The following is a 24561-nucleotide window of genomic DNA, read 5'->3' on the forward strand; positions in this document are numbered from 1 at the left end:
ACCTGTCATGTAAAAACGTTGTTAACCTACAGATATGGGGTTAATCTGCATGCTAATTCTGAAGATGGCATTCTGAATCTGGCCATTGTCCACACCAAGAGCCTTGCTGCAGGGAGGAAATTAACTTCATTCCTCCCGGCAGCCTTGGGCTTTCAGTCATAGAGGCGCAGCTGGTATGGGGCTCTCAGTGCGGGCACCGAGCAGCTTCAGAGTACTATTACCCTGCAGATTAACCAAATATCTGCAGGTTAGCAGCTTCTGTTTTTTGTTTTTTTTTACATGACAGGTTAATATAAATTATAACCTAAACTTTACAGCTAATATCTCTGCAAACGAGAGGAGAAATGAAAAAATGAAAAAATAAACCCTATGTTTTGCTCAGAGTTCTGCAATCTTTATTTTCCTTGATGTGGCATTCCTTGGTGCTCAAACTGGTGAAAGGTCCTCTACGTGATTTCTAAAATAATTTCATGCCATGAAATAAATTGACACATTTTGACAAATATTAAACAACCAATGTACTTTTATTTTTCTAAATATCACTTGCGGAGTGACTGATGTAGAATATAAAACACAAATGTTCAAGTAGTGAATAATATATTTTAGGCTAAATTGGAAAATCTAGTCCTTTTCAGGCGCTGGAAATTCACTGTATTCATGCCTGTGGTACTGTAGACTCCATAAAATCACCCAGTAAAAGAATTCATGATAAGTGATTTTCATGAAAATTCTCAACAAACTCATCCTTTATCAATTCTCTAGAAAAAAAAAGAAGACATTGAAAAAGTAATAAGCCTTAGCGTTACTTAGCTGTGATTATTACAGATTTTTTATTTAACTTTTATATATTCTAAAACCGGTTTTATATTCAATGAAACACTGCAGTACAATTATGAAGATTTCTAGTAAACATTTTATGGCGGCCTGAATTTATATTATGGCCAATAATATTCTATTTTTCATTCATAATAAAGCAGTATCTTATTTTTACATCTTTAATTTAATTATTCTTAGTAGAAAAATACAATTTTCCTATATTACAGTATTAAAATGTTAAATTATGATAGTAAAGGAAAAATATCAACTCAAATACATTTCTCAAAAATCACCGAGCAGTAGACTGTCATTTTACACTTTTAGACTAAAAACAAGATCATATTACCAAAAAGGTAAGAAATGCTACCGAAATTCCAAACCAATGTTTACTATTTGTTTTTAGTTCTTAGTTGTTTTTAGAGAGAATAAAAAAAATCAAAATGCTCTCACTTAGCCTTATACTCTTCATTTCAAGATCTCCTTTTGCCCATTTTTCCCTTTCATGGAAAAAGAGGGTGGATTAAATCACCTAAACCCTCAATCAGGTTCTACAGACTTGTCATAAAACTAAGCAAGTCTTGGTCCTGCAGTTTCAGCTGGCCAAATAGTGGCCATTGCAAGGGAAATTTAGTATCATATTGTCATCATTCAAATTAGTGGTAGTCCAGGTAATACATGGGCAACTGAATCATGAAAGGGACTCAACAGTGGGGCCTCGCTATGACGTCCATTTGTCCTTAATAATAGAATTTCTTTACAGTTTTGAAACAAACAAAAAAATATTTTAGGGACAGGCTGTGTACATAAAGAAAACAATATACTACACTTCTTTCAAAATATTGTATTTTTCAATTAGAAGATGCACTTATTAGCAAGAAAAAAAATCTTGCTAGAAAGTGCACACATCTTATAGTCTGGTCATGGTCAAATCAGCCACCATCGTTTGCATGTGTCCCTCAATCTGTCCGAATATATGTCAGTGCTAGTGATCAAGGTGAAGAAAAGCTGGAAAACCATAGACTGAAACTCTTATTTGATTCCTGCTCGCTGCCCCCAGACTAATCAGTTCTATTTTTTAAACTGCAATATGAACTGGGTTTCTTTTTTAGTTTAGTGCTAATTTGTATGGTATTTATAAGATAATAATATATAGCGGCCTAAAGACAAGCACCCATTGAACCTCATGGGTAATGATAATGACCTCTTGAGGAAGACCATACACATTTGCATTAAATAAAAATACTCATGCTTCTAGAACTATATGGCAGATTTAAAAAACAAAACAAAACACTAATTACTCTTGGGGGAAGGGGAAAAATATGGCCACTTTTGACCTGGTTTAACTAAATGCTCTTAGTTAAAGATCAATTCTTTCTGGAAGGCACATTCCAACTCTTCCACTTCTAATAGGACATTATTAAGTACATTGTTTTAATACAGGTTTAGCATGGATAATATTTAATTGCCAATCGTGTATATCCTACTTGGTTTTTCACTTCCCAATGTGCTTAAACATTATTTCTATTATAAAACATTACTGCTCTTTTCTGTATGTAGAAGCTGCACATAAATTTACAGAAAGTGAATGAGGATATAAGGACATTAATATTTCTACCATTATTTTGTGTAGGGAAAAATAAAAAAGGGTTATTCCTGATCTTAGAGCTTAATATTCCTCTGTTTATAATTCCTAAATCGTGACTTGAGCCAGAGGAAGACATCTGGGTAAAAACATATGAGAATCTCATCTGTCGAAAAATATATATATATTTGTACTGATGGAAACATTTTCTTCTGCCAGAACACAACAGCGGGAATACTTACAAAAAAATTGTATTACTTTACTCAGTAGTTAATCATTTTTCTCAGCGCATCAAAGCATTTCCATTTATCAGGGATGTAGAAAGGTTCAAAGATGTGAGGAAACGGCGTGTCGTAGCCACATACTCTGGCTATTGGAGCTTCGAGATTCAAGAAGCACTCCTCCTGCAAATGGATCACAACAAGACACAGCATGAATATTGACAAATATCTTATTAGCTGGGTTCACGCTATGAAGTGGAAATGCTGAGGTTTGGAATTACATGAATATGGCTGATGACAATATTCATCTTCAAAACTATGCACAGCTGGAAAGGCATTTGCAGAACATTAAATTAGCAGTTTCATAAACTGACCATTTATACTAGACAAAAAACAGCAGCAAGCCAATTAAACACTGTTATCCTCCGAGCTATTACAACTGTTGTATTTCAATCTTGTTCTCCGTTCTACTTCATGTGTTAGGAAACATAAAAATGAGCAAACCTTGCCTTCATGAAGTCCATTTTCAGCGTTCTGGCATTTCATGGAACACATAAAATAAGTCCATAGTGTTGTATTTTACGTGATGTATAGGTAATATCAGCACCAAAGCTAGAGCGCTATGGTTATAACATGAATGGGACATGGTAGGTGGGGACTTGAAGAGGTGTTAGCACTAGTGATGAGCGAATGTACTCATTACTCGAGATTTCTCGAGCACGCTCGGATGACCTCCCGAGTATTTTTTAGTGCTCGGAGATTTAGTTTTCATCACCGCAGCTGAATGATTTACATCTGTTAGGGAATTCCCACATGTAATCAAGCTGGCTAACAGATGCAAATCATTCAGCTGCGGTGAGGAAAACAATCTCCGAGCACTAAAAAATACTCGGAGGTCACCCGAGCGTGCTCGGGAAATCTCGAGTAACAAGTATATTCGCTCATCACTAATGTTACGGCTGCGACCGCAGATGCGGCCGAGCCGACGCCTCCACGTCGCCAGACATAGCGACATGGGGCGAGCGTCCCTAGTGGTAACGGAATGTGGACCCACTGGACCACATAGAGTAACCTGGACCTACCCAAACTAGGGAAGGGCAGCAAGCAGGGTCTGTGGCAGCTGAGCATGTGAACAAGATGTCAATAAGCAGAACTAGATTATACCGCACAACTTCAGGTATGAAGAAGCAAAACGTAATGATGTCGGGATCCCGATACCACACGTCTAGGAAGGGTACACGTCTCAGACGTCAGACGATGGCAGGAGTCATCACGGGTTGATGCAGTCCAGGATCATCTGGCACGGGCATACTAAGACGGCCTATCTCTCAGGCCTCAGGCGTAGCACAGGCACTGCAGGAGAACATCAGACACTGATCCCAGAAGGACGTCGTCACTGGGTGAACCCTGGGAAACCAGTGGAACATCGGTTCAAAGGCTAGAAATCCGGACACAAGCAGGACATCAAGACACAGGCAGGACATCTTGGACAGACGTCAGACGATGGCAGGAGTCATCACGGGTTGATGCAGTCCAGGGTCATCTGGCACGGGCTTACAAAAACGGCCTCTCTCTCAGGCCTCAGGTGTAGCACAGGCTCAGTAGTAGAACATCAGACACCGATCCCAGAAGGATGTTGTCACAGGGTGGACTTCAGGCCATCAGAATAACAGACGAAGGCAGGAGGACATCAGGACATCTGACACAGGCAGGACATCAGACACAGGCAGGACCATCAGGACATCTGGGACACTGGCGTGGCAGCCCAGGTCATCAGGACATCGGACACAGGAAGGACATCAGGAATACCGGATAGACATCTGGGACACTGGCGTGGCAGCCCAGGTCATAGGTTGGGACACTGGCGTGGCAGCCCAGGGCATCAGGTCATTGGACAAAGGAAGTCTATAAAAGCACAGATGATTGGCCTCGGGGAGACCAAAACATCCAACACCGCGGAGACACCATCACGTGTTTCTCAAAGCAGTGATTCCAGAATACTGCCCCCATCCCTTATGAGAAATATGCAGATGCATGAAAAGAAGCTGCGGAGACACCATCACGTGTTTCTCGACGCAAGCAGTGAATAGCCAGGCCTTTCCCCGGGAAGGAACAACCACGGGAAGGGCAGCATCCTATGAAGGAAAGCCACCTATGCCAAGCATGGTATCCATCCAAAGACAGCTGTTTCGGGGTTTTTGCCCCTCATCAGTGTGGAGTAGGAATCTGGCTATTAGGAGCAGTGCCTAGTAAAAAGGCTATAAAGGCACAGATGATTGGCCTCGGGGAGACCAAAACATCCAACACCGCGGAGACACCATCACGTGTTTCTCAACGCAGTGATTCCAGAACACTGCCCCCATCCCTTATGGGAAATATGCAGATGCATGAAAAGAAGCTGCGGAGACACCATCACGTGTTTCTCGACGCAAGCAGTGAATAGCCAGGCCTTTCCCCAGGAAGGAACAACCACGGGAAGGGCAGCATCCTATGAAGGAAAGCCACCTATGCCAAGCATGGTATCCATCCACAGCTGTCAGACAGCTGTGGATGGATACCATGCTTGGCATAGGTATGATAATTGGAATCAGACAGCTGTGGATGGATACCATGCTTGGCATAGGTGGCTTTCCTTCATAGGATGCTGCCCTTCCCGTGGTTGTTCCTTCCCGGGGAAAGGCCTGGCTATTCACTGCTTGCGTCGAGAAACACGTGATGGTGTCTCCGCAGCTTCTTTTCATGAATTGGACAAAGGAAGGACATCAGACACAGGCGGGACATCAGGAATACCCGATAGACATCTGGGACACTGGTGTGGCAGCCCAGGTCATCGGCTGGGACACGGATGACACAGGACCAGGTAGTGGTGGTAATCAGGTTCCTAGCTACGGCCGTCAGGCTCCGGGCATCGGACCTAGGAAGGAACTCAAGCGAGATGGTGCAAGCACCGCCGGACTGGAACTGGGCCAGACGGGGTTAGCACCACATGGAAGGCTGAGCACAGCATTGTAAGAGCTCAGCAAGAACACTGGACTCCATCTTTAAAAGATGAGCCCTGAAAGTTTAGTCACTGGGTGCAGGGTGTCAGACACAAAAGGACTTCAGGAACATAACACAATGGACACAGTTCAGACAGGATCTGGTACTGGATATACAGCCTCCAGGACAGGCGGTTCTGGGTACTCTGCCCCCAGATTAGGCAGAAAAACGAAACACAAACAGATCTGGATACACAGCCTCCAGGATAGGCGGATCTGAGTACTCTGCCCCCAGAACAGGCGGGTAAACAAGACACAAACGGATCTGGATATACAGCCTCCAGGAAAGGCAGATCTGGGTACTCTGCCCCCAGAACAGGAGAGAGACAGGTATCAGCTCTCCCAGAACATACTGCAGACAGAACGGGAGCTGGATACCTCACAAGGCAAGACACAGAAACACAATGCAATGCTCTGGCCCCACCCAATAGGAAAGAGGGAGTTTATATAGGAGCTGTTCCTCAGCAATAGGCTGAGGAAGCAACACAGGTGTACACTCAAACCCTAATAAAAGCAGGGTAGGTGTGGCCACGCGCACCCTAAGCACAAACAGAAACCATTACAGCACAGTCAGCACAGGAACTGTGGCTTAGGGCACCTGGCAGCGACTGCTAGCCTGGACACACGTGGAAAGTCATGCACCAGCTGCAGAGGATCTCGCAAGCCATGGCTAGCTTCCACAGCAGCAGCCAGGGACCGCACATGCGAGTGGCCAGGCAGCAAAGCAAAGACATCACAGCACATGTACAGCTACGCAGCAGTGGCAGGGAACAGAGAACAGTATCCCTGCACATTAGGGGGAGAGGAGCAAGGGTTAAAGCAGAGACATGCAGAGTAACGCCGAAGAAACAAGGTATAAACCCAGCGGCATTACAGTTAGCACATCTTTATTAGCTGTTGCATGTTGTTAATGGAGAGAGGGGAATAAGTTGCTGATACTTTTAGTAAAATGCGATTTGTATTGTTAAATTCCAGTATGCCTAAAACTTCTTCCTCTAACATCATGAGAGTGTTGTCTCTAAACCAGGGTTCCCCAACCTGTGACTCAGAAGCCACATGTGGTTTGCCGGCTCATGATGTGTGACTCTCGGGTCTCTGCCAGCTTCAGGTCTAGAAAACATCTATGAAGAGCAGGTCTCTAGGTGTTTACTTTCCTAGAGTAGCTTCGCATAGAAGAGCAAATCTGAGCTGGGGAAGGATTGACTGTGTTGGTACAAGGTACTCGGTGTTACTACTGTAGTGGGATAAAGCACAACCATCTCTTGGAGCTAAATGAGGTTCTCATGACAAGAAAGGTTGGGTATCATTGCTCTAAACCATCATGAGTGTGTTGGCACATACAGACGAGATTCTGAGAGTTTTCCAATATTCCAATATTTATGGGAACCTCTGCAGATGTCAGCTATTGTCTATATGCAATGCAAGGAAACACTGGCTCGGATTCGTCAAGACCGGTGATGTTCAAGCCAGTCTTGATGAGGGGAAAGATTGTGTCAGATGCTCATGATTCATTAAGGCAGTGTTCCCCAACCTTCAGGCCTCAAGAGCCACCAACAGGTCATGTTTTCAGGATTTCCTTGCTATTGCACACATGATAATTGGAATACCTGTACAGGGAATAATTCCATCACCTGTGCAATACCAAGGAAATCCTGAAAACATGACCTGAAATTGGCTCTTGAGGACTGGAGTTGGGGAACACTGCATTTAAGGGATACACACCTCCTGATGAATCAGGAGCATTTGACAACCTGCATGAGCCTCCATGTGCAGTGCCACAAATCTTATTCTAATCAGAGACTGGAGTAAGATTTCTGGTGTAAAGAACGCCATAACAAGGCATGAAATAGACAAGCTGTGGCGTCACACCATGTCCCACCCATTTTTTGGTGGCGCTGGGTTAAACTGGTGTGAAACTGAGATGCACAAAAAAATTTTGTGACTTTTCAAAACTTTTTACACCAGTTTTCCATAAGCTTTGATGAATCAGGGCCAATGTATGGAATGCATTAATGCACTACTCATCAATTTGCTGTATGTAGACATTAATAAAAACGCCACATGTCATTTATGTCTCCTGTCCATTTTATTCTGCTGGACCACTGGCTGACAGACTATGGCTCTTTTCCTAGAGGAGGTTGTAAGAAAATTGTTATCACCTGCGGTCCTGTACACCAACTATGAGCTTCTGAACTACATTAATAAAACACATTAAACAACTAAGTGTTGCCTTACATTCAGAAAAAAAGGTCTGCACAGTTTTGTGGAATTGCTTTAAAAAAATGTTATTCAGCAAATTTTGAAGACCTCCTGACAAAGAAGGTCGTGATCAAAGAGCAACTTGTAAAAAACAGGGAAGCTTTCATGTTTGACCATGGTTTTATGGTGTGCATTAGTCATTACAATACAAAACTATTCCTTTTTCCTTTTTTCCTTTTTGATTTTATGCATGTGATCTTTTCTTTGGTTTATACATTTATTGCTACTCATTATAAAACGATGCATTTGTTTTGTAAAATATAACTGAATTGGAAAATATGTTGAATTCTGGACTCGCTTGACAATATGTGTTCTCAATGATGAAAATAAAATATAAAAAAGGTAATAAAATGGGAAAAAAACTAAACAGTAATCGTAACTAGCATATGAAACCTAGTACATTGAATACATTTAACTGAGTACATTGTAAAATAAAGTGATACATGGCTATATAATATATAGTTTTACCAAAGTGCATTAAAATATAGTTGAACTATATCTAGACTCAAACCTTTTTCCACGTGCCTCTGAAGCCAGGACATTACATTACTCAAAAAAGACTCCCTAAAAAGTGATTTAAAACTGGGATTTGTACACAATAATTGAAAAGATAATTGGTCAAATGATGAGCAATTTAAGATACAGGGCTGCACATGGTTGACCCATCCGATTGTGCAAAAATAAAAGTTCAATTCACACATGGAAATTTAAACAGCGATCCGAAATGGGTATTCCAAATCATAGAAATGGCTACAAAACCTTGATGACAACAAATCCTGGCTGGAATAAACTGAGAAGTGGATGTACATGAGTGAGGCTCTCAATGCTTTAGGGGAGTCACAAACAGTCAACCACTTCCAAACATAAGTGGAGGTCCCATCTCTTTAGATATACCAAAAATATCTATGATGAGAATTACCCTTTAAATATGCATTTGTGGCACTTGAAGTTCTATTTTTTGCTGACAAGAACCAAGGGATTCCAATCATCTAGTTCGTTTTAGTGCACACAATGTTAATGTTCTCTTCTTCGTAGCCTGCTGACACTTGGCTGGTTATAACTTCGCTCCATCTCAGATTCAGAATTCCAGCCTTATGTCATTTAATGCTCCTAATGTTTCATCATCCCAAATGATTCTGAACACATTTGGCAGACAATTAGCTGCACAACAGTCTGTATGTGTCATCTTCTCAACGCTTTCAAGATGAAGAAAACATATTGGACAAAAATGCTGCATGACAGTTTCATATGTAGTGCGTCTAACGGGTCTTTTTTTCCAGGAATATAGCATTTGAGGTTCACATATGGAGCACAAAATAGCTTACTTAGCAAATGTTCACTTTAAAACACAGTTTGAAATGCAGCAATATACAAATATCTAAATGATAAAGATGTAATAAGATCTGTCATGAATAGTTCTAATCTGAATAAAGATCAATTTGAAAATTCATGGTTTCTAGAGCTTAGTAATGTTTTCGACTATGGTGAAAGTCTAAAAATTCACAGTCCGTATACGGAAACAATTCCAGACCTAATATCGGTCTGCTAAACCTAAACAAACAGCCTCATATTGGCCCATTAGTGTGGTTCCGTACAAGGACCATGGAATGTAGACATATGAAGTCGGTCTTACTACTAAAAGTACCGTATTTTCCGGCGTATAAGACGACCCCCAACTTTTCCAGTTAAAATGTAAAATCTTCTCAAAAGTCGGGGGTTGTCTTATATGCCGGGTGTCGTCTTATAGGGTGGGTGCGGAACAATTTGCGGTTGACGTATATAGTGTGGGGGGGGGGGGAGTGGTCCCGATGACTTTTAGCAAAGTGTAGACACAGCAGAGAATCACCTGTGCAAAAATAAAACAAACGTATTTATGCTCTATAATCTTGAATAGTTCAACATTGAGCTTCCTCTTACACCTCTCAAAAAGCCCCAAAGTAAATGGAATCTGTCAGCAGGTTTTTTTCTACCACGTCTGACAGAAGCATAATGTTGGAAAAGAGAAGCTGATTCCAACAATGAATCACTTCGTTTACTTGGTGCAGCAGTTGTGACATAATCAGAGTTCCTAGATGCAGTGGAGAAAAGCTCAGAAAGCTAACTCCGCCCACACCACAGCGCTCTGTGTACATTGTCTATTGACAGTGAGCAGCTTATCAGTGGGGGGGCGTGGTCGGAGGACTTCCCGTGAGGAAGCTAGTTAGGGTAATGATAAAACCTTCTTTGTATGTAAACAACAGCACACAGCCTAATAAATGGCACATCGACAAAATCTGTCTCTCAGCCACTAAATTATGCTGCCCTCAGATTACACAGAAAAAAAACTGCTGACAGATCTGCTTTAAATTCAATAGCGAAGGAAATCGTGAAGGCTCTTACATGCTACAGTAGAAATTTGCTTTAAAGGGAAAAGTACACCTTCTTACGAGGCAGATCTCTATAATACTGTATATGATTGTGCATATATAAGGTACAAGCACTCTATTTCAACAGCATTTGATATTGATATAGCACAATCTGCACCAGGTCATTTCACAGTTTACTTAGTGGGAATACAGCTTGAAGGCAAAATGATTGTAGAAAATACACACACACACACACACACTCACGCTACACTACACATACAATCCCATATGGTAACCATACTACCCAAGCCCATTTTCCTTACACTAGGAATGGGCAACACTCCACATGACAAATAAACATACTGATCCTGCGGTAGATGCACCTCATAATGATCAAAAAGTGTTTGCAATTTGAATTCAAAAGTTACTTTATTTCAAAATTCACACAACAGTAGAAATTAAGAAAGCTGCCTCAAACCCCCAAAAACACAAAAAGGAGGTCAGTTGATGCAGTGTACATCAATACGCAGGCAAAAATATATATGCATGGCTACATATGTCCTGTCCACAATTTAGACAAGTTTGCTAATTGAAATAGTGTGCAGTTATGGTACATAGACAACTTTGAACATCAGGGACATAATCAGCGAGATATGTTACACAATAGCAGATTTCTTATAATGGCCCATACTGTGATGTAGACAAATGAGGGTGTTCATATATGAACAAAAAATATTCCAATGGCAAAATGAATGACATGGTAACATGCAATATAAAGTGCAGACGCGCCACCCAAGAAGCACGAGCGAAACGCGCGTCGGGGTCAGGAGGGTCACTGTGCCACTCAGCATCTCACTTTCGGAGCAGCAAAGACCAAGGTAATATGTGCATGGCACAGTTTACTGAAACTTTGCTGTGAATATTGCAAATGGAAGTACACTTGCAGCTATTGCTACCACTGTGTTCCATCTTGAGATACCAGTAGGAACCCATGTATTTCTGCATCTGCACTTTATATTGCATATTACCAGGTCATTCATTTGGCCATGGGAAATTTATATATTTGAAGTATCTGGGTTTTTATTTTAACAAATGAGATTAGAAGAGTATATTTTAAGAGGACCTTTCACCAGGTGAAAAAGTGGCCAATTGTCTCCCCAGTATTTTCTAGCATTTAGAATTTGCAAGGCACATTAATTTGAATGCATTACTGCATGGCATGCTTTGGTAGTTTTGACCTGAAGGAGATCATATATATCCAATCCATCTCTGTAAAGTTAGGACAAAAAAGCTACAAACAACATGCTGAATACAAGGGTTAAGGCCCTCAGTATACTGCATTTTATTACTAACAACAGTTGGATCTCTACTATATTTTCTAAACTGAATTTTTACACCACTGTTTAAAAATTAAATCTGATGTGCAGAACAAAGCAAATCCCAAGTGCAATTTCTTGATTAATGAGCGAACTTGAAATTATTGGATTATGTAACATTTGACTGCGCTTCAGAGAAAAAAAAAATATGTCTCAAGCTGAATACAACAACACTTTCTCCATAAATGTCATCCAGAAATGTTCAGTTATATCCTGTCAATCTTTCAGATAATCAAAACCAGTAAGATCATATGCAAATGGATACTACTGAAGCCAAGATGTTGGTGAACGGGTGCAGGGAACAACATAAAAATCTATACCAAATACTGTAGAGAGAATCAAAGCTATCAACCAGGAAATTTATAACTAGAGAGGTGGTGGGAAAGTCGAAGCAGTACATGCCGTGTTACAATTAGAAATACTAATGATAGAAAAAACTACCATCTACACATCTCCTAAAATAGATTCATAATCTAATATGACCCAGTACGCGCACACAGATAATTAACTAACACATCACTTTAGGATAAAAGGGGCTTTCTCCACTAAATACATTTATTCACAGATAACTACTACTACTTGGTAATCAAAACAAAAAAAGGGCACCTGTAGCGCTCACACTCGGGAAAAACCTGCAGCAGATATAGTAGCGGAACCACCCACCCGCAAAAACATAGATAAATCTAAAAAAGAGAAAGAGAATATCTGCGCTGGAAAAAACAAACACTAGAGGACCATAAAAACTGATAAATACATACGTAGATCTCACAAAAAAGACTAAAACCGTGTTAGGATAAGAATAAAACTAAAAATAAAAACAACACCATATGCAGCTGGGAGAGCAACCTACTACCGCCAGATATATAAAAAACAAAAAATAAACACTATAGTGTCACTACCTGCCAGGGTCGTCCAGGGAGGATAAGGATAAATGCAATATGGTAGGTTGAAGTATCCCAGTGTGGTGTAAAGAGAAGTCCGTGCCAAATGGCCACTATGCAGGAAGCGATGGAGCGGCTTGTTCCGATATCCTTAGATACTTGCAATACCCGGAGGAGGTCAGGTGAAAAGAGTATCGCAAATAGTCCGGTACGGATCAAGGTGGTAGACACTGCCCCGGCCGGTGGCAGCGCTAGCCAGCATTCAATGTGGCGTGTCCACGCTACTATACAGAGCCGTTAGGTGTACTGCAGACGTGTACTGAGGAAGGAGATCGTTTTGTCTCCGAAACGCGTAGGAAGGAATTGGTCCTAAGCTCTCCCTGTAGCCCATCACGTGATTCTTCACGTGATTGTGACGTCACATTAGGTCCTGCGTCTGCAGTACACCTAACGGCTCTGTATAGTAGCGTGGACACGCCACATTGAATGCTGGCTAGCGCTGCCACCGGCCGGGGCAGTGTCTACCACCTTGATCCGTACCGGACTATTTGCGATACTCTTTTCACCTGACCTCCTCCGGGTATTGCAAGTATCTAAGGATATCGGAACAAGCCGCTCCATCGGTTCCTGCATAGTGGCCATTTGGCACGGACTTCTCTTTACACCACACTGGGATACTTCAACCTACCATATTGCATTTATCCTTATCCTCCCTGGACGACCCTGGCAGGTAGTGACACTATAGTGTTTATTTTTTGTTTTTTATATATCTGGCGGTAGTAGGTTGCTCTCCCAGTTGCATATGGTGTTGTTTTTATTTTTAGTTTTATTCTTATCCTAACACGGTTTTAGTCTTTTTTGTGAGATCTACGTATGTATTTATCAGTTTTTATGGTCTTCTAGTGTTTGTTTTTTCCAGCGCAGATATTCTCTTTCTCTTTTTTAGACTACTACTACTTGACTACTGTAACCTCCTGCTCTGTGGCCTCCCCTCTAACACTCTCGCACCCCTCCAATCTATTCTAAACTCTGCTGCCCGACTAATCCACTTATCCCCCCGCTATACTCCAGCTTCTCCCCTCTGTCAATCCCTTCACTGGTTCCCCATTGCCCAGAGACTCCAGAACAAAACCCTAACCATGACATACAAAGCCATCCACAAACTGTCTCCTCCATCTGTGACCTCGTCTCCCGGTACTTACTTGCACACAACCTCCGATCCTCACAAGATCTCCTTCTCTACTCCCCTCTTATCTCCTCTTCCCACAATCGTATACAAGATTTCTCTCGCGTATCACCCCTACTCTGAAACCCTCTACCCCAACATATCAGACTCTCACCTACCATCGAAACCTTCAAATAGAACCTGAAGACCCACCTCTTCCGACAAGCCTACAACCTGCAGTAACCACCGATCGACCAAACCGCTGCATGACTAGGTCTATCCTCACCTACTGTATTCTCACCCATCCCTTGTAGATTGTGAGCCTTCGCGGGCAGGGTCCTCTCTCCTCCTGTACCAATCGTGACTTGTATTGTTTAAGATTATTGTACTTGTTTTTATTATGTATACCACTCCTCACATGTGAAGCGCCATGGAATAAATGGCGCTATAACAATAAATAATAATAATAATAATGACTGGGACCTCCACTGAACCCAAAAACAAGGGATTCTGAAGTTCCCTCCAATTATGTATATAGGATAGGCATAATGGTGGTCTTCCTCAGTCCAATAAAACTAAAAAGAGCATCGGTCACACATTATCAATTATTGCTCCATTCTAGGTGAATTCAGGATCTCTGTTCTCCAGATCTTTGGGGTCACAGCAGTGGGGGATTATACATGCAATTATTTAGAAAATTCAATGAAAAGGAATAATAAACACTGAAAACTCAAAAGTATAAAAAAAAAGTATATCATATCCTCCCTCCGATGTCTCTTTTTTCATAGATCCTATTTTTCCCAATATTTCAGATAAAAATGGAGAGCTATACATGAAATCCTCTCTGAGTTTCAAGCGCTCAGCCATGCTCCCCCACCTGTACCTTACTGTCTTGTGTGTGTCTTTAAGACAACTAACTGCAGCAGAAGCCTCTTTGCTGTGCCCGGACTGCAGCAAAACAAAAGAACACTGTGCCCTAAAGATGACTAGGTTTCATGGGATTTTAACACATTTATAATATTTAAGTTGTCCTTTATCAATACAAAAAGGATAACTTACTGATTCACTAGGTATCTGACTGCTCGGAAACCCAGAGACACCAAAAATGGTGGAACTCCAGAGGCCTGTCTGAATGGAACCTTTGCTCTATTTATTCTCTATGGGACTAACGAGAGTTATCTGGGTGATGTACTAGGCTATCTACGGCAGGACTAATGAGAATGAGTAGAATGGGGTTGCATATGCCTCATATGCTCCATTATCAATAGGAAATTCATTTAAAAACTTGGCAAAACTCCTTTAAGCAGACCACCAATCAAAGATCAATCTGATCTGCTAGAGGATTATACAGCGAATAAGCCTCCTTACCTTGACAAGCCAGCGCTGGTAGGTCACTCTCCACAAGGAGAAACCTTACCCCTTACACACCAGTCCAGAGCCTCGCACCTAGCCAAATCAGTTCTCATGTTGACGAGGGCCAATATCCCGAAAGACCGTGTCTGCAAATTGAGATTCTGATTTAGCTTTTATCCTAAGTCATATTGCAAGACTCGGTAAAGGGTCAATAATGACTTGTAGGTTTGCCATTTCCTATAGGTGGCGCTATAGAGTTCAAATGCTCTCTCTCTCTCTGAAGAGGCAGTTTGCATATTGCTTCATTTAAAACATTCATTTCTAGGTTTGGTGTTGCTTTAAAAGTCAGTCTTCTACTATCCTTGCACTGCCAAGAACGGATGTATGCAATGTCATGACTTAATTAATCTGAAGGCCAGAATTTTGACTTTCAAATGAAACTAATTGGGAAGAGTATTGTTACATGTTATAGGGCAGGATGGAAAGTGTTGTTTCCAGGTTCAAGTCTGTGTAGGGGTAATGGTGCGTGAAGGGAACTGCGATGGCAGGAAGGAATTATACAGACGTTACTAATCACATATCCCCTGTGGAGCGTTCGAGTGATACATAATCCAACATTCATGTGTTTTATACTGTACATGAATCTCATTCTCACTCTCCTTATCAATCAGAAAGGAAATTTGCTGAACCTCTAACCCCAATCCATTTTGGAGAAATCAACTTGGGATCTTGGGAAAAAAGTTTTACAATTGGAACTTTAAAATATCAAAAGTTCCTGTGCTGAGATAATCTTATAAATGTGCCCCTGCTGTGTACTGTGTAATGGCTGTGTCTGACCCTGCAGGTACATGGTCTGATCATAACAAATCTCCTGGGCAGGGGAGGAAGAACCAGCTGTGATCCCATGCTGTCCTGTCTGTATAGTCTTTTGCTTCCTCCGCTGCCCAGGAGCTGTGGTATGATCAGACCCTGTCCCTGTACGGTCAGACACAGCCATTACACAGTACACAGCAGGGGCACATTTATAAGAATATCTCAGCACAGGGACATGTTTTAAAACACATCCAATTGTGGAACTTATTATTCAAAGATCTATTAATTAAAATGTTGATTAAAATTAATTTTGCTCCTGGGAAAACCCCTTTAATGATTATTGCCTGCCAAGAGGCACACTAACCCTTTTTTCCTCTTTTTTTTAATTTTATTTTTTAAATGTTTGCATTTTTTTTCAATCATGACATAGTAACATAGTAACATAGTTAGTAAGGCCGAAAAAAGACATTTGTCCATCCAGTTCAGCCTATATTCCATCATAATAAATCCCCAGATCTACGTCCTTCTACAGAACCTAATTGTATGATACAATATTGTTCTGCTCCAGGAAGACATCCAGGCCTCTCTTGAACCCCTCGACTGAGTTCGCCATTACCACCTCCTCAGGCAAGCAATTCCAGATTCTCACTGCCCTACAAGTAAAGAATCCTCTTCTATGTTGGTGGAAAAACCTTCTCTCCTCCAGACGCAAAGAATGCCCCCTTGTGCCCGTCACCTTCCTTGGTATAAACAGATCCTCAGTGAGATATTTGTATTGTCCCCTTATATACTTATACATGGTTATTAGATCGCCCCTCAGTCGTCTTTTTTCTAGACTAAATAATCCTAATTTCGCTAATCTATCTGGGTATTGTAGTTCTCCCATCCCCTTTATTAATTTTGTTGCCCTCCTTTGTACTCTCTCTAGTTCCATTGTATCCTTCCTGAGCACCGGTGCCCAAAACTGGACACAGTACTCCATGTGCGGTCTAACTAGGGATTTGTACAGAGGCAGTATAATGCTCTCATCATGTGTATCCAGACCTCTTTTAATGCACCCCATGATCCTGTTTGACTTGGCAGCTGCTGCCTGGCACTGGCTGCTCCAGGTAAGTTTATCATAAACTAGGATCCCCAAGTCCTTCTCCCTGTCACATTTACCCAGTGGTTTCCCATTCAGTGTGTAATGGTGATATTGATTCCTTCTTCCCATGTGTATAACCTTACATTTATCATTGTTAAACCTCATCTGCCACCTTTCAGCCCAAGTTTCCAACTTATCCAGATCCATCTGTAGCAGAATACTATCTTCTCTTGTATTAACTGCTTTACATAGTTTTGTATCATCTGCAAACATCGATATTTTACTGTGTAAACCTTCTACCAGATCATTAATGAATATGTTGAAGAGAACAGGTCCCAATACTGACCCCTGCGGTACCCCACTGGTCACAGCGACCCAGTTAGAGACTATACCATTTATAACCACCCTCTGCTTTCTATCACTTAGCCAGTTACTAACCCATTTACACACATTTTCCCCCAGACCAAGCATTATCATTTTGTGTACCAACCTCTTGTGCGGCACGGTATCAAACGCTTTGGAAAAATCGAGATATACCACGTCCAATGACTCACCGTGGTCCAGTCTATAGCTTACCACTTCATAAAAACTGATTAGATTGGTTTGACAGGAGCGATTTCTCATAAACCCATGCTGATATGGAGTTAAACAGTTATTCTCATTGAGATAATCCAGAATAACATCCCTCAGAAACCCTTCAAATATTTTACCAACAATAGAGGTTAGACTTACTGGCCTATAATTTCCAGGTTCACTTTTAGAGCCCTTTTTGAATATTGGCACCGCATTTGCTATGCGCCAGTCCTGCGGAACAGACCCTGTCGCTATAGAGTCCCTAAAAATAAAAAATAATGGTTTATCTATTACATTACTTAGTTCTCTTAGTACTCGTGGGTGTATGCCATCCGGACCCGGAGATTTATCTATTTTAATCTTATTTAGCCGGTTTCGCACCTCTTCTTGGGTTAGATTGGTGACCCTCAATATAGGGTTTTCATTGTTTCTTGGGATTTCACCTAGCATTTCATTTTCCACCGTGAATACCGTGGAGAAGAAGGTGTTTAATATGTTAGCTTTTTCCTCGTCATCTACAACCATTCTTTCCTCACTATTTTTTAAGGGGCCTACATTTTCAGTTTTTATTCTTTTACTATTGATATAGTTGAAGAACAGTTTGGGATTAGTTTTACTCTCCTTAGCAATGTGCTTCTCTGTTTCCTTTTTGGCAGCTTTAATTAGTTTTTTAGATAAAGTATTTTTCTCCCTATAGTTTTTTAGAGCTTCAATGGTGCCATCCTGCTTTAGTAGTGCAAATGCTTTCTTTTTACTGTTAATTGCCTGTCTTACTTCTTTGTTTAGCCACATTGGGTTTTTCCTATTTCTAGTCCTTTTATTCCCACAAGGTATAAACCGCTTACACTGCCTATTTAGGATGTTCTTAAACATTTCCCATTTATTATCTGTATTCTTATTTCTGAGGATATTGTCCCAGTCTACCAGATTAAGGGCATCTCTAAAGGTACCGTCACACTAGACGATATCGCTAGCGATCCGTGACGTTGCAGCGTCCTCGCTAGCGATATCGTCCAGTGTGACAGGCAGCAGCGATCAGGCCCCTGCTGTGATATCGCTGGTCAGGGAAGAAAGTCCAGAACTTTATTTCGTCGCTGGACTCCCCGTAGACATCGCTGAATCGGCGTGTGTGACACCGATTCAGCGATGTCTTCGCTGGTAACCAGGGTAAACATCGGGTAACTAAGCGCAGGGCCGTGCTTAGTAACCCGATGTTTACCCTGGTTACCATCGTTAAAGTAAAAAAAACAACCGCTACATACTTACTTACCGCTGTCTGTCCCCGGCGCTCTGCTTCTCTGGTCTGGCTGTGAGCACAGCGGCCGGAAAGCAGAGCGGTGACGTCACCGCTCTGCTTTCCGGCTGCCCGGCGCTCACAGCCAGACCAGAGAAGCAGAGCGCCGAGGACAGACAGCGGTAGGTAAGTATGTAGCGGTTGTTTTTTTTACTTTAACGATGGTAACCAGGGTAAACATCGGGTTACTAAGCGCGGCCCTGCGCTTAGTAACCCGATGTTTACCCTGGTTACCGGGGACATCGGGATCGTTGGTCGCTGGAGAGCTGTCTGTGTGACAGCTCTCCAGCGACCAAACAGCGACGCTGCAGCGATCCGGATCGTTGTCGGTATCGCTGCAGCGTCGCTTATTGTGACGGTACCTTAAGCTGGTCAAACTGAACTTCTAGATATTTGTAAAAGAAGACACACGAGCACTAATCCCCTAAAAGGTACCCTTAGCAGCTGGAGTCAGGGCAGGTAGGCGCCGATCCTGCTGTGCAAATACTAATGGTAATTACAGTTATATGAAAAAGTTTGGGCACCCCTATTAATCTTAAGCTTAATGTTTTATAAAAATTGTTTTTTTTGCAACAGCTATTTCAGTTTCATATATCTCATAACTGTTGGACACAGTAATGTTTCTGCCTTGAAATGAGGTTTATTGTACTAACAGAAAATGTGCAATCTGCATTCAAACAAAAATTGACAGGTGCATAAGTATGGGCACCCTTTTTCTTGTTTTAAATACTCCTACCTACTTTTTACTGACTTACTAAAGCACTTTTTTTGGTTTTCTAACCTCATTGAGCTTTGAACTTCATAGCCAGGTGTATGCAATCATGAGAAAAGCTACTTAAAGTGGCCACTTGCAAGTTGTTGTCCTGTTTGAATCTCCTCTGAAGAGTGGCATCATGGGCTCCTCAAAACAACTGTCTAATGATCTGAAAACAAAGATAATTCGACAGTTGTTCAGGGGAAGGATACAAAAAGCTGTCTCAGAGATTTAACCTGTCAATTTCCACTGTGAGGAACATAGTAAGGAAATGGAAGAACACAGGTACAGTTCTTGTTAAGGCTAGAAGTGGCAGGCCAAGAAAAACATTAGAAAGGCAGAGAAGAAGAATGGTGAGATCAGTCAAGGACAATCCTCAGACCACCTCCAGAGAGCTGCAGCATCAACTTGCTGCAGATGGTGTCACATGGTGTGCATCGGTCAACTATACAACGCACTTTGCACAAGAAGAAGCTGTATGGGAGAGTGATGCGAAAGAAGCAGTTTCTGCAAGCACACCAAAAACAGAGTCGGCTGAGGTATGCAAAAGCACATTTGGAGAAGCCAATTTCTTTTTGGAAGAAGGTCCTGTGGACTGATGAAACCAAGATTGAGTTGTTTGGTCATACAAAAAGGCGTTATGCATGGTGGCCAAAAAACACAGCATTCTAAGAAAAACACTTGCTACCCACAGTACAATTTGGTGGAGGTTCCATCATGCTTTGGGGCTGTGTGGCCAATGCCGGCACTGGGAATCTTGTTAAAGTTTAGGGATGCATGGATTCCACTCAGTATCAGCAGATTCTTGACAATAATGTTCACTAATCAGTGACAAAGTTGAAGTTACGCAGGGGATGGATCTTTCAGCAAGACAATGATCCAAAACACCGCTCCAAATCTACTCAGGCATTCATGCAGAGGAACAATTATACTGTTCTGGAATGGCCATCCCAGTCCCCAGACCTGAATATTATTGAACATCTGTGGGATCATTTGAAGAGGGCTGTCCATGCTTGGCGACCATCAGACTTAACTGAACTGGAATTGTTTTGTAAAGAGGAATGGTCAAAAATACCTTCATCCAGGATCCAGGAACTCATAAAAAGCTACAGGAAGCGACTAGAGGCTGTTATTTTTGCAAAAGGAGGATCCACTAAATATTAATGTCACTTTTCTGGTGGGGTGCCCATACTTATGCACCTGTCAAATTTTGTTTGAATGCAGATTGCACATTTTCTGTTAGTACAATAAACCTCATTTCAAGGCAGAAACATTACTGTAAGCTTAAGATTAATAGGGGTGCCCAAACTTTTTCATATAACTGCAATAGGACTGAAACCGCGCATAAGGGAATGAAACTAGAATACGTGTGGAAATGCCAAAACCCACGTGTAGATAATGTGATTACTACAGGAAAACTCCTAGAAGCTGTGTGGCCCCTCTCAGAAAGTAAGCAACGGTGCCAAGAGCCCAATTATGTTTGCTGATACACAATGGCACACAATAGGTAATGGTGTGTGAGGCCCACTCAGAGTTAGTGTCGTAACCATATGATAGATTGTAAAATGGTATATGCAGGTATGTGCACCGATGTGCTAAAGGAGGACTCACCAGGGTCCAGCTGCAGCGATTTCAGCTGTGCGGATGCACGTCGGGTACTGTAATGGAGAGCCTGGCGTCCAGTGAATGAATAGGTGTACGGGCAGGCAAACCTGAAAGTGCTGCAGCACAGCAGCGCTGTGCAAAGCTACATAGAGCCAGGGAAAGCCCCGGCCGGTGGCGTCCCTAGATACGAGCTAGGGGGAAGATGGCCGACAGGAGACTCAGCTGTGACGTCACACGCTGAGTCTCCTGTCTCCTATTCATTCACTAGATGCCAGGCTCTCCATTACAGGACCCAACATGCATCCGCACAGCTGACATCGCTGCACCTGGACCCTGCAGATGCATGTATACACTGGCATACGTTGCATGCATGAACTTTGTTGTTAACTTAGGCAATGCTAGGGTCAGACATTTAGCCACAAACACAAGTTAGAGATATTCATATTATGCTAATTTGTTAAATAAATAAAAAACGCTTATAGCAGCTGCAGACATTTTTGATGTGTATATGTGAATTATACTGAATTACAGAATTATACTGATGTGAAAAAAGGGACATGTTATATTGTGTATGAAATTTATTATTAGGAGCAAATGAGGGAAAAAAAAAAAAAAGAATTGGGAGGTCTGTAATTCTTATCATAGGTACACTTCAACATTGAGATATAGATTCTAAAAAGTAAAAAACAAAAAAATCACATTGTATGATTTTTCAATAATTAAATTGCGCTTTATTGCATGAAATAAGATCATCTACCGGCCAGCAAGAATTCTGGCCCTCACAGATCTGTTAGTCTTTCTTTAACCCCTTCCCGACATGTGCCGTACTAGCACTGCTCTGCGGGAGGTACGTTCCCACAAACAGCATTACTAGTACAGCGCACCGATCGCGCGGCCTCACGCTGAGTGCTGTGGCGATCACGTGCAGGTGTCAGCTGTATGTGACAGCTGACACCCCGCAGCAATGCCCACGATCGGAGCTAGCACCAATCGTGGGTATTAAAACCCTCTGATGCTGTGGTCAGAAGGTGGTTGCAAGCGCCTGCTGAAAGCAAACGCTGGCATTCCTCTTTCCCTGCCTGTCAGATCCTGATTTGACACTCTGCAGTGCAAAGTGTCAGAACAGCGATATGATATTATATAGTGATGTTCCATCCTGGGACAATGTAAAAAGGAAAAAAAAATATTACAATGTGTAAAAATAATTGTAAAAAAAATCCTAAATAAAGAAAATATATATACCGTATATAGTTTCCAATGAATACATTTTTGAAAATAAAAAAAACACAATAAAAGTACATACATTTCATTTCAAACAAAAAGTGCAATAAAATGCGATCAAAAAGATGGATGTAGATAAAAATGGTACCGCTGAAAATTTCTTGTCCCAGAAAAAACAAGCCGCCATACAGCTCCGTCAGCAGAAAAATAAAAAAAAGTTATAGCTCTCAGAATAAAGAGATGCAAAAATAATTATTTTTTCTATAAAATAGTTTTTATTGTATAAAAGCGGCAAAACATAAAAAAAGATAACTTTGGTATCGCTGTAATCGTACTGACCTGAATAATAATGCTGCCTTATCAATAGTAACATAGTTAGTAAGGCCGAAAAAAGACATTTGTCCATCCAGTTCAGCCTATATTCCATCATAATAAATCCCCAGATCTACGTCCTTCTGCAGAACCTAATAATTGTATGATACAATATTGTTCTGCTCCAGGAAGACATCCAGGCCTCTCTTGAACCCCTCGACTGAGTTCGCCATCACCACCTCCTCAGGCAAGCAATTCCAGATTCTCACTGCCCTAACAGTAAAAAATCCTCTTCTATGTTGGTGGAAAAACCTTCTCTCCTCCAGACGCAAAGAATGCCCCCTTGTGCCCGTCACCTTCCTTGGTATAAACAGATCCTCAGCGAGATATTTGTATTGTCCCCTTATATACTTATACATGGTTATTAGATCGCCCCTCAGTCGTCTTTTTTCTAGACTAAATAATCCTAATTTCACTAATCTATCTGGGTATTGTAGTTCTCCCATCCCCTTTATTAATTTTGTTGCCCTCCTTTGTACTCTCTCTAGTTCCATTATATCCTTCCTGAGCACCGGTGCCCAAAACTGGACACAGTACTCCATGTGTGGTCTAACTAGGGATTTGTACAGAGGCAGTATAACGCTCTCATCATGTGTATCCAGACCTCTTTTAATGCACCCCATGATCCTGTTTGCCTTGGCAGCAATTTTACCAAACATGGAACGGTATAAAAAAACAAAAAGTTATTCCTGAATTGCTGGTTTTTGCTCATTCTGTCTCCCAAAACTCGGAATAGAAAGCGATCAAAAAAATGTCATGTCCCCGAAAATGGTTCCAATAAAAACATCAGCTCCTCCCAAAAAAAAACAAGCCCTCACATGACTCTGTCGGTCAAAATATGGAAAAATTATAACTCTCAAAATATGGTGATGCAAAAACTAGTTTTCGCAATAAAAAGCGTATTTTAGTGTGTGACTGCAGCCAAACATAAAAACCCGATATAAATCTGGTATCGCTGTAATTGCCCTGACCCAAAGAATAAAGTCGCTAAATACCGCATGAGGAACGGCGTAAAAAATAAATAAAACCAATTCTTCACATGCTGTTGATTTTTTTTCATTCTGCCTCACAAAAAATCACATTAAGCCTCGGCACACATTTATCCTGCACTCTGAGCTGAGCGCTTACACCGGGGTTTCTGTGTATAGCTCTGAAATACGTGATTGGGACAGAACCCCTGGCAGAAGATTGCCTATAATGAGGCAGATGGAGGCACTGTGGCAGCTGATAGCAGCATTTAACTAGTGCTTCCGGCCATTGGGGGTCAGTGATGCGTCGGCGTAACAACCAGAGGTCTCCTTGAAACCTCTATGGTTGTTGATGCCGGATTGCTATGAGTGCCACCCTGTGGTCAGCGCTCACAGCAATGCAGTAAATCTACTACATAGGAGCAATCTGAGCTTCGCTCCTATGTAGCAGAGCCGATCGAGTTGTGCCAGCTTGGGGTATGTAAACTTTTGATCGGGGTCATTTGGATGTGTTGTCATTATTTAAAAAGAGAAAACACAGTAGTTTGACAATAAATGGCTTCTCCCAACCCCTAACCATGAGTGGAGAAAACATTTTGGTGTTCTCATTCATATTCTCTGAAAAAAGGCCAAGAAAGCAACAATTCCGCCAGGGTATGTAAAAACACGAGAGAACATTTGGGAGCTTAAACCTCAAAAATAAATAATTGTGAACAAGTAAAGTTAGTCTATGAATCTTGTTATTTAAGAAAGTAAAAAATATATTTTATTTATAAATACACAAACAAGACATACGAACATAGACTTATTCACAGTGTAAATAATCATAAAAATGACAGGC

At 41.5% G+C, this 24561-nt stretch overlaps 1 protein-coding gene across 1 annotated transcript in view; it reads right to left on the reverse strand.

Moving 5' to 3' along the window:
- Positions 1-503: 503 nt before the first annotated feature.
- Positions 504-24561, reverse strand: part of BCKDHB (branched chain keto acid dehydrogenase E1 subunit beta) — a 278964-nt gene continuing 254906 nt past the window's right edge. The window contains exons 10-11 of the mRNA XM_069726451.1: positions 2641-2802; positions 504-758 (exon numbers count right to left, since the gene is read on the reverse strand). Of these exons, the coding sequence (XP_069582552.1) occupies positions 2662-2802 (141 nt within the window). The 3' untranslated portion in view covers positions 504-758; positions 2641-2661. The remainder of the gene's footprint in view (positions 759-2640; positions 2803-24561) is intronic.

The sequence above is a fragment of the Ranitomeya imitator genome, chromosome 5, assembly GCF_032444005.1.
Source record: "Ranitomeya imitator isolate aRanImi1 chromosome 5, aRanImi1.pri, whole genome shotgun sequence".
NCBI lineage: Eukaryota > Metazoa > Chordata > Amphibia > Anura > Dendrobatidae > Ranitomeya > Ranitomeya imitator.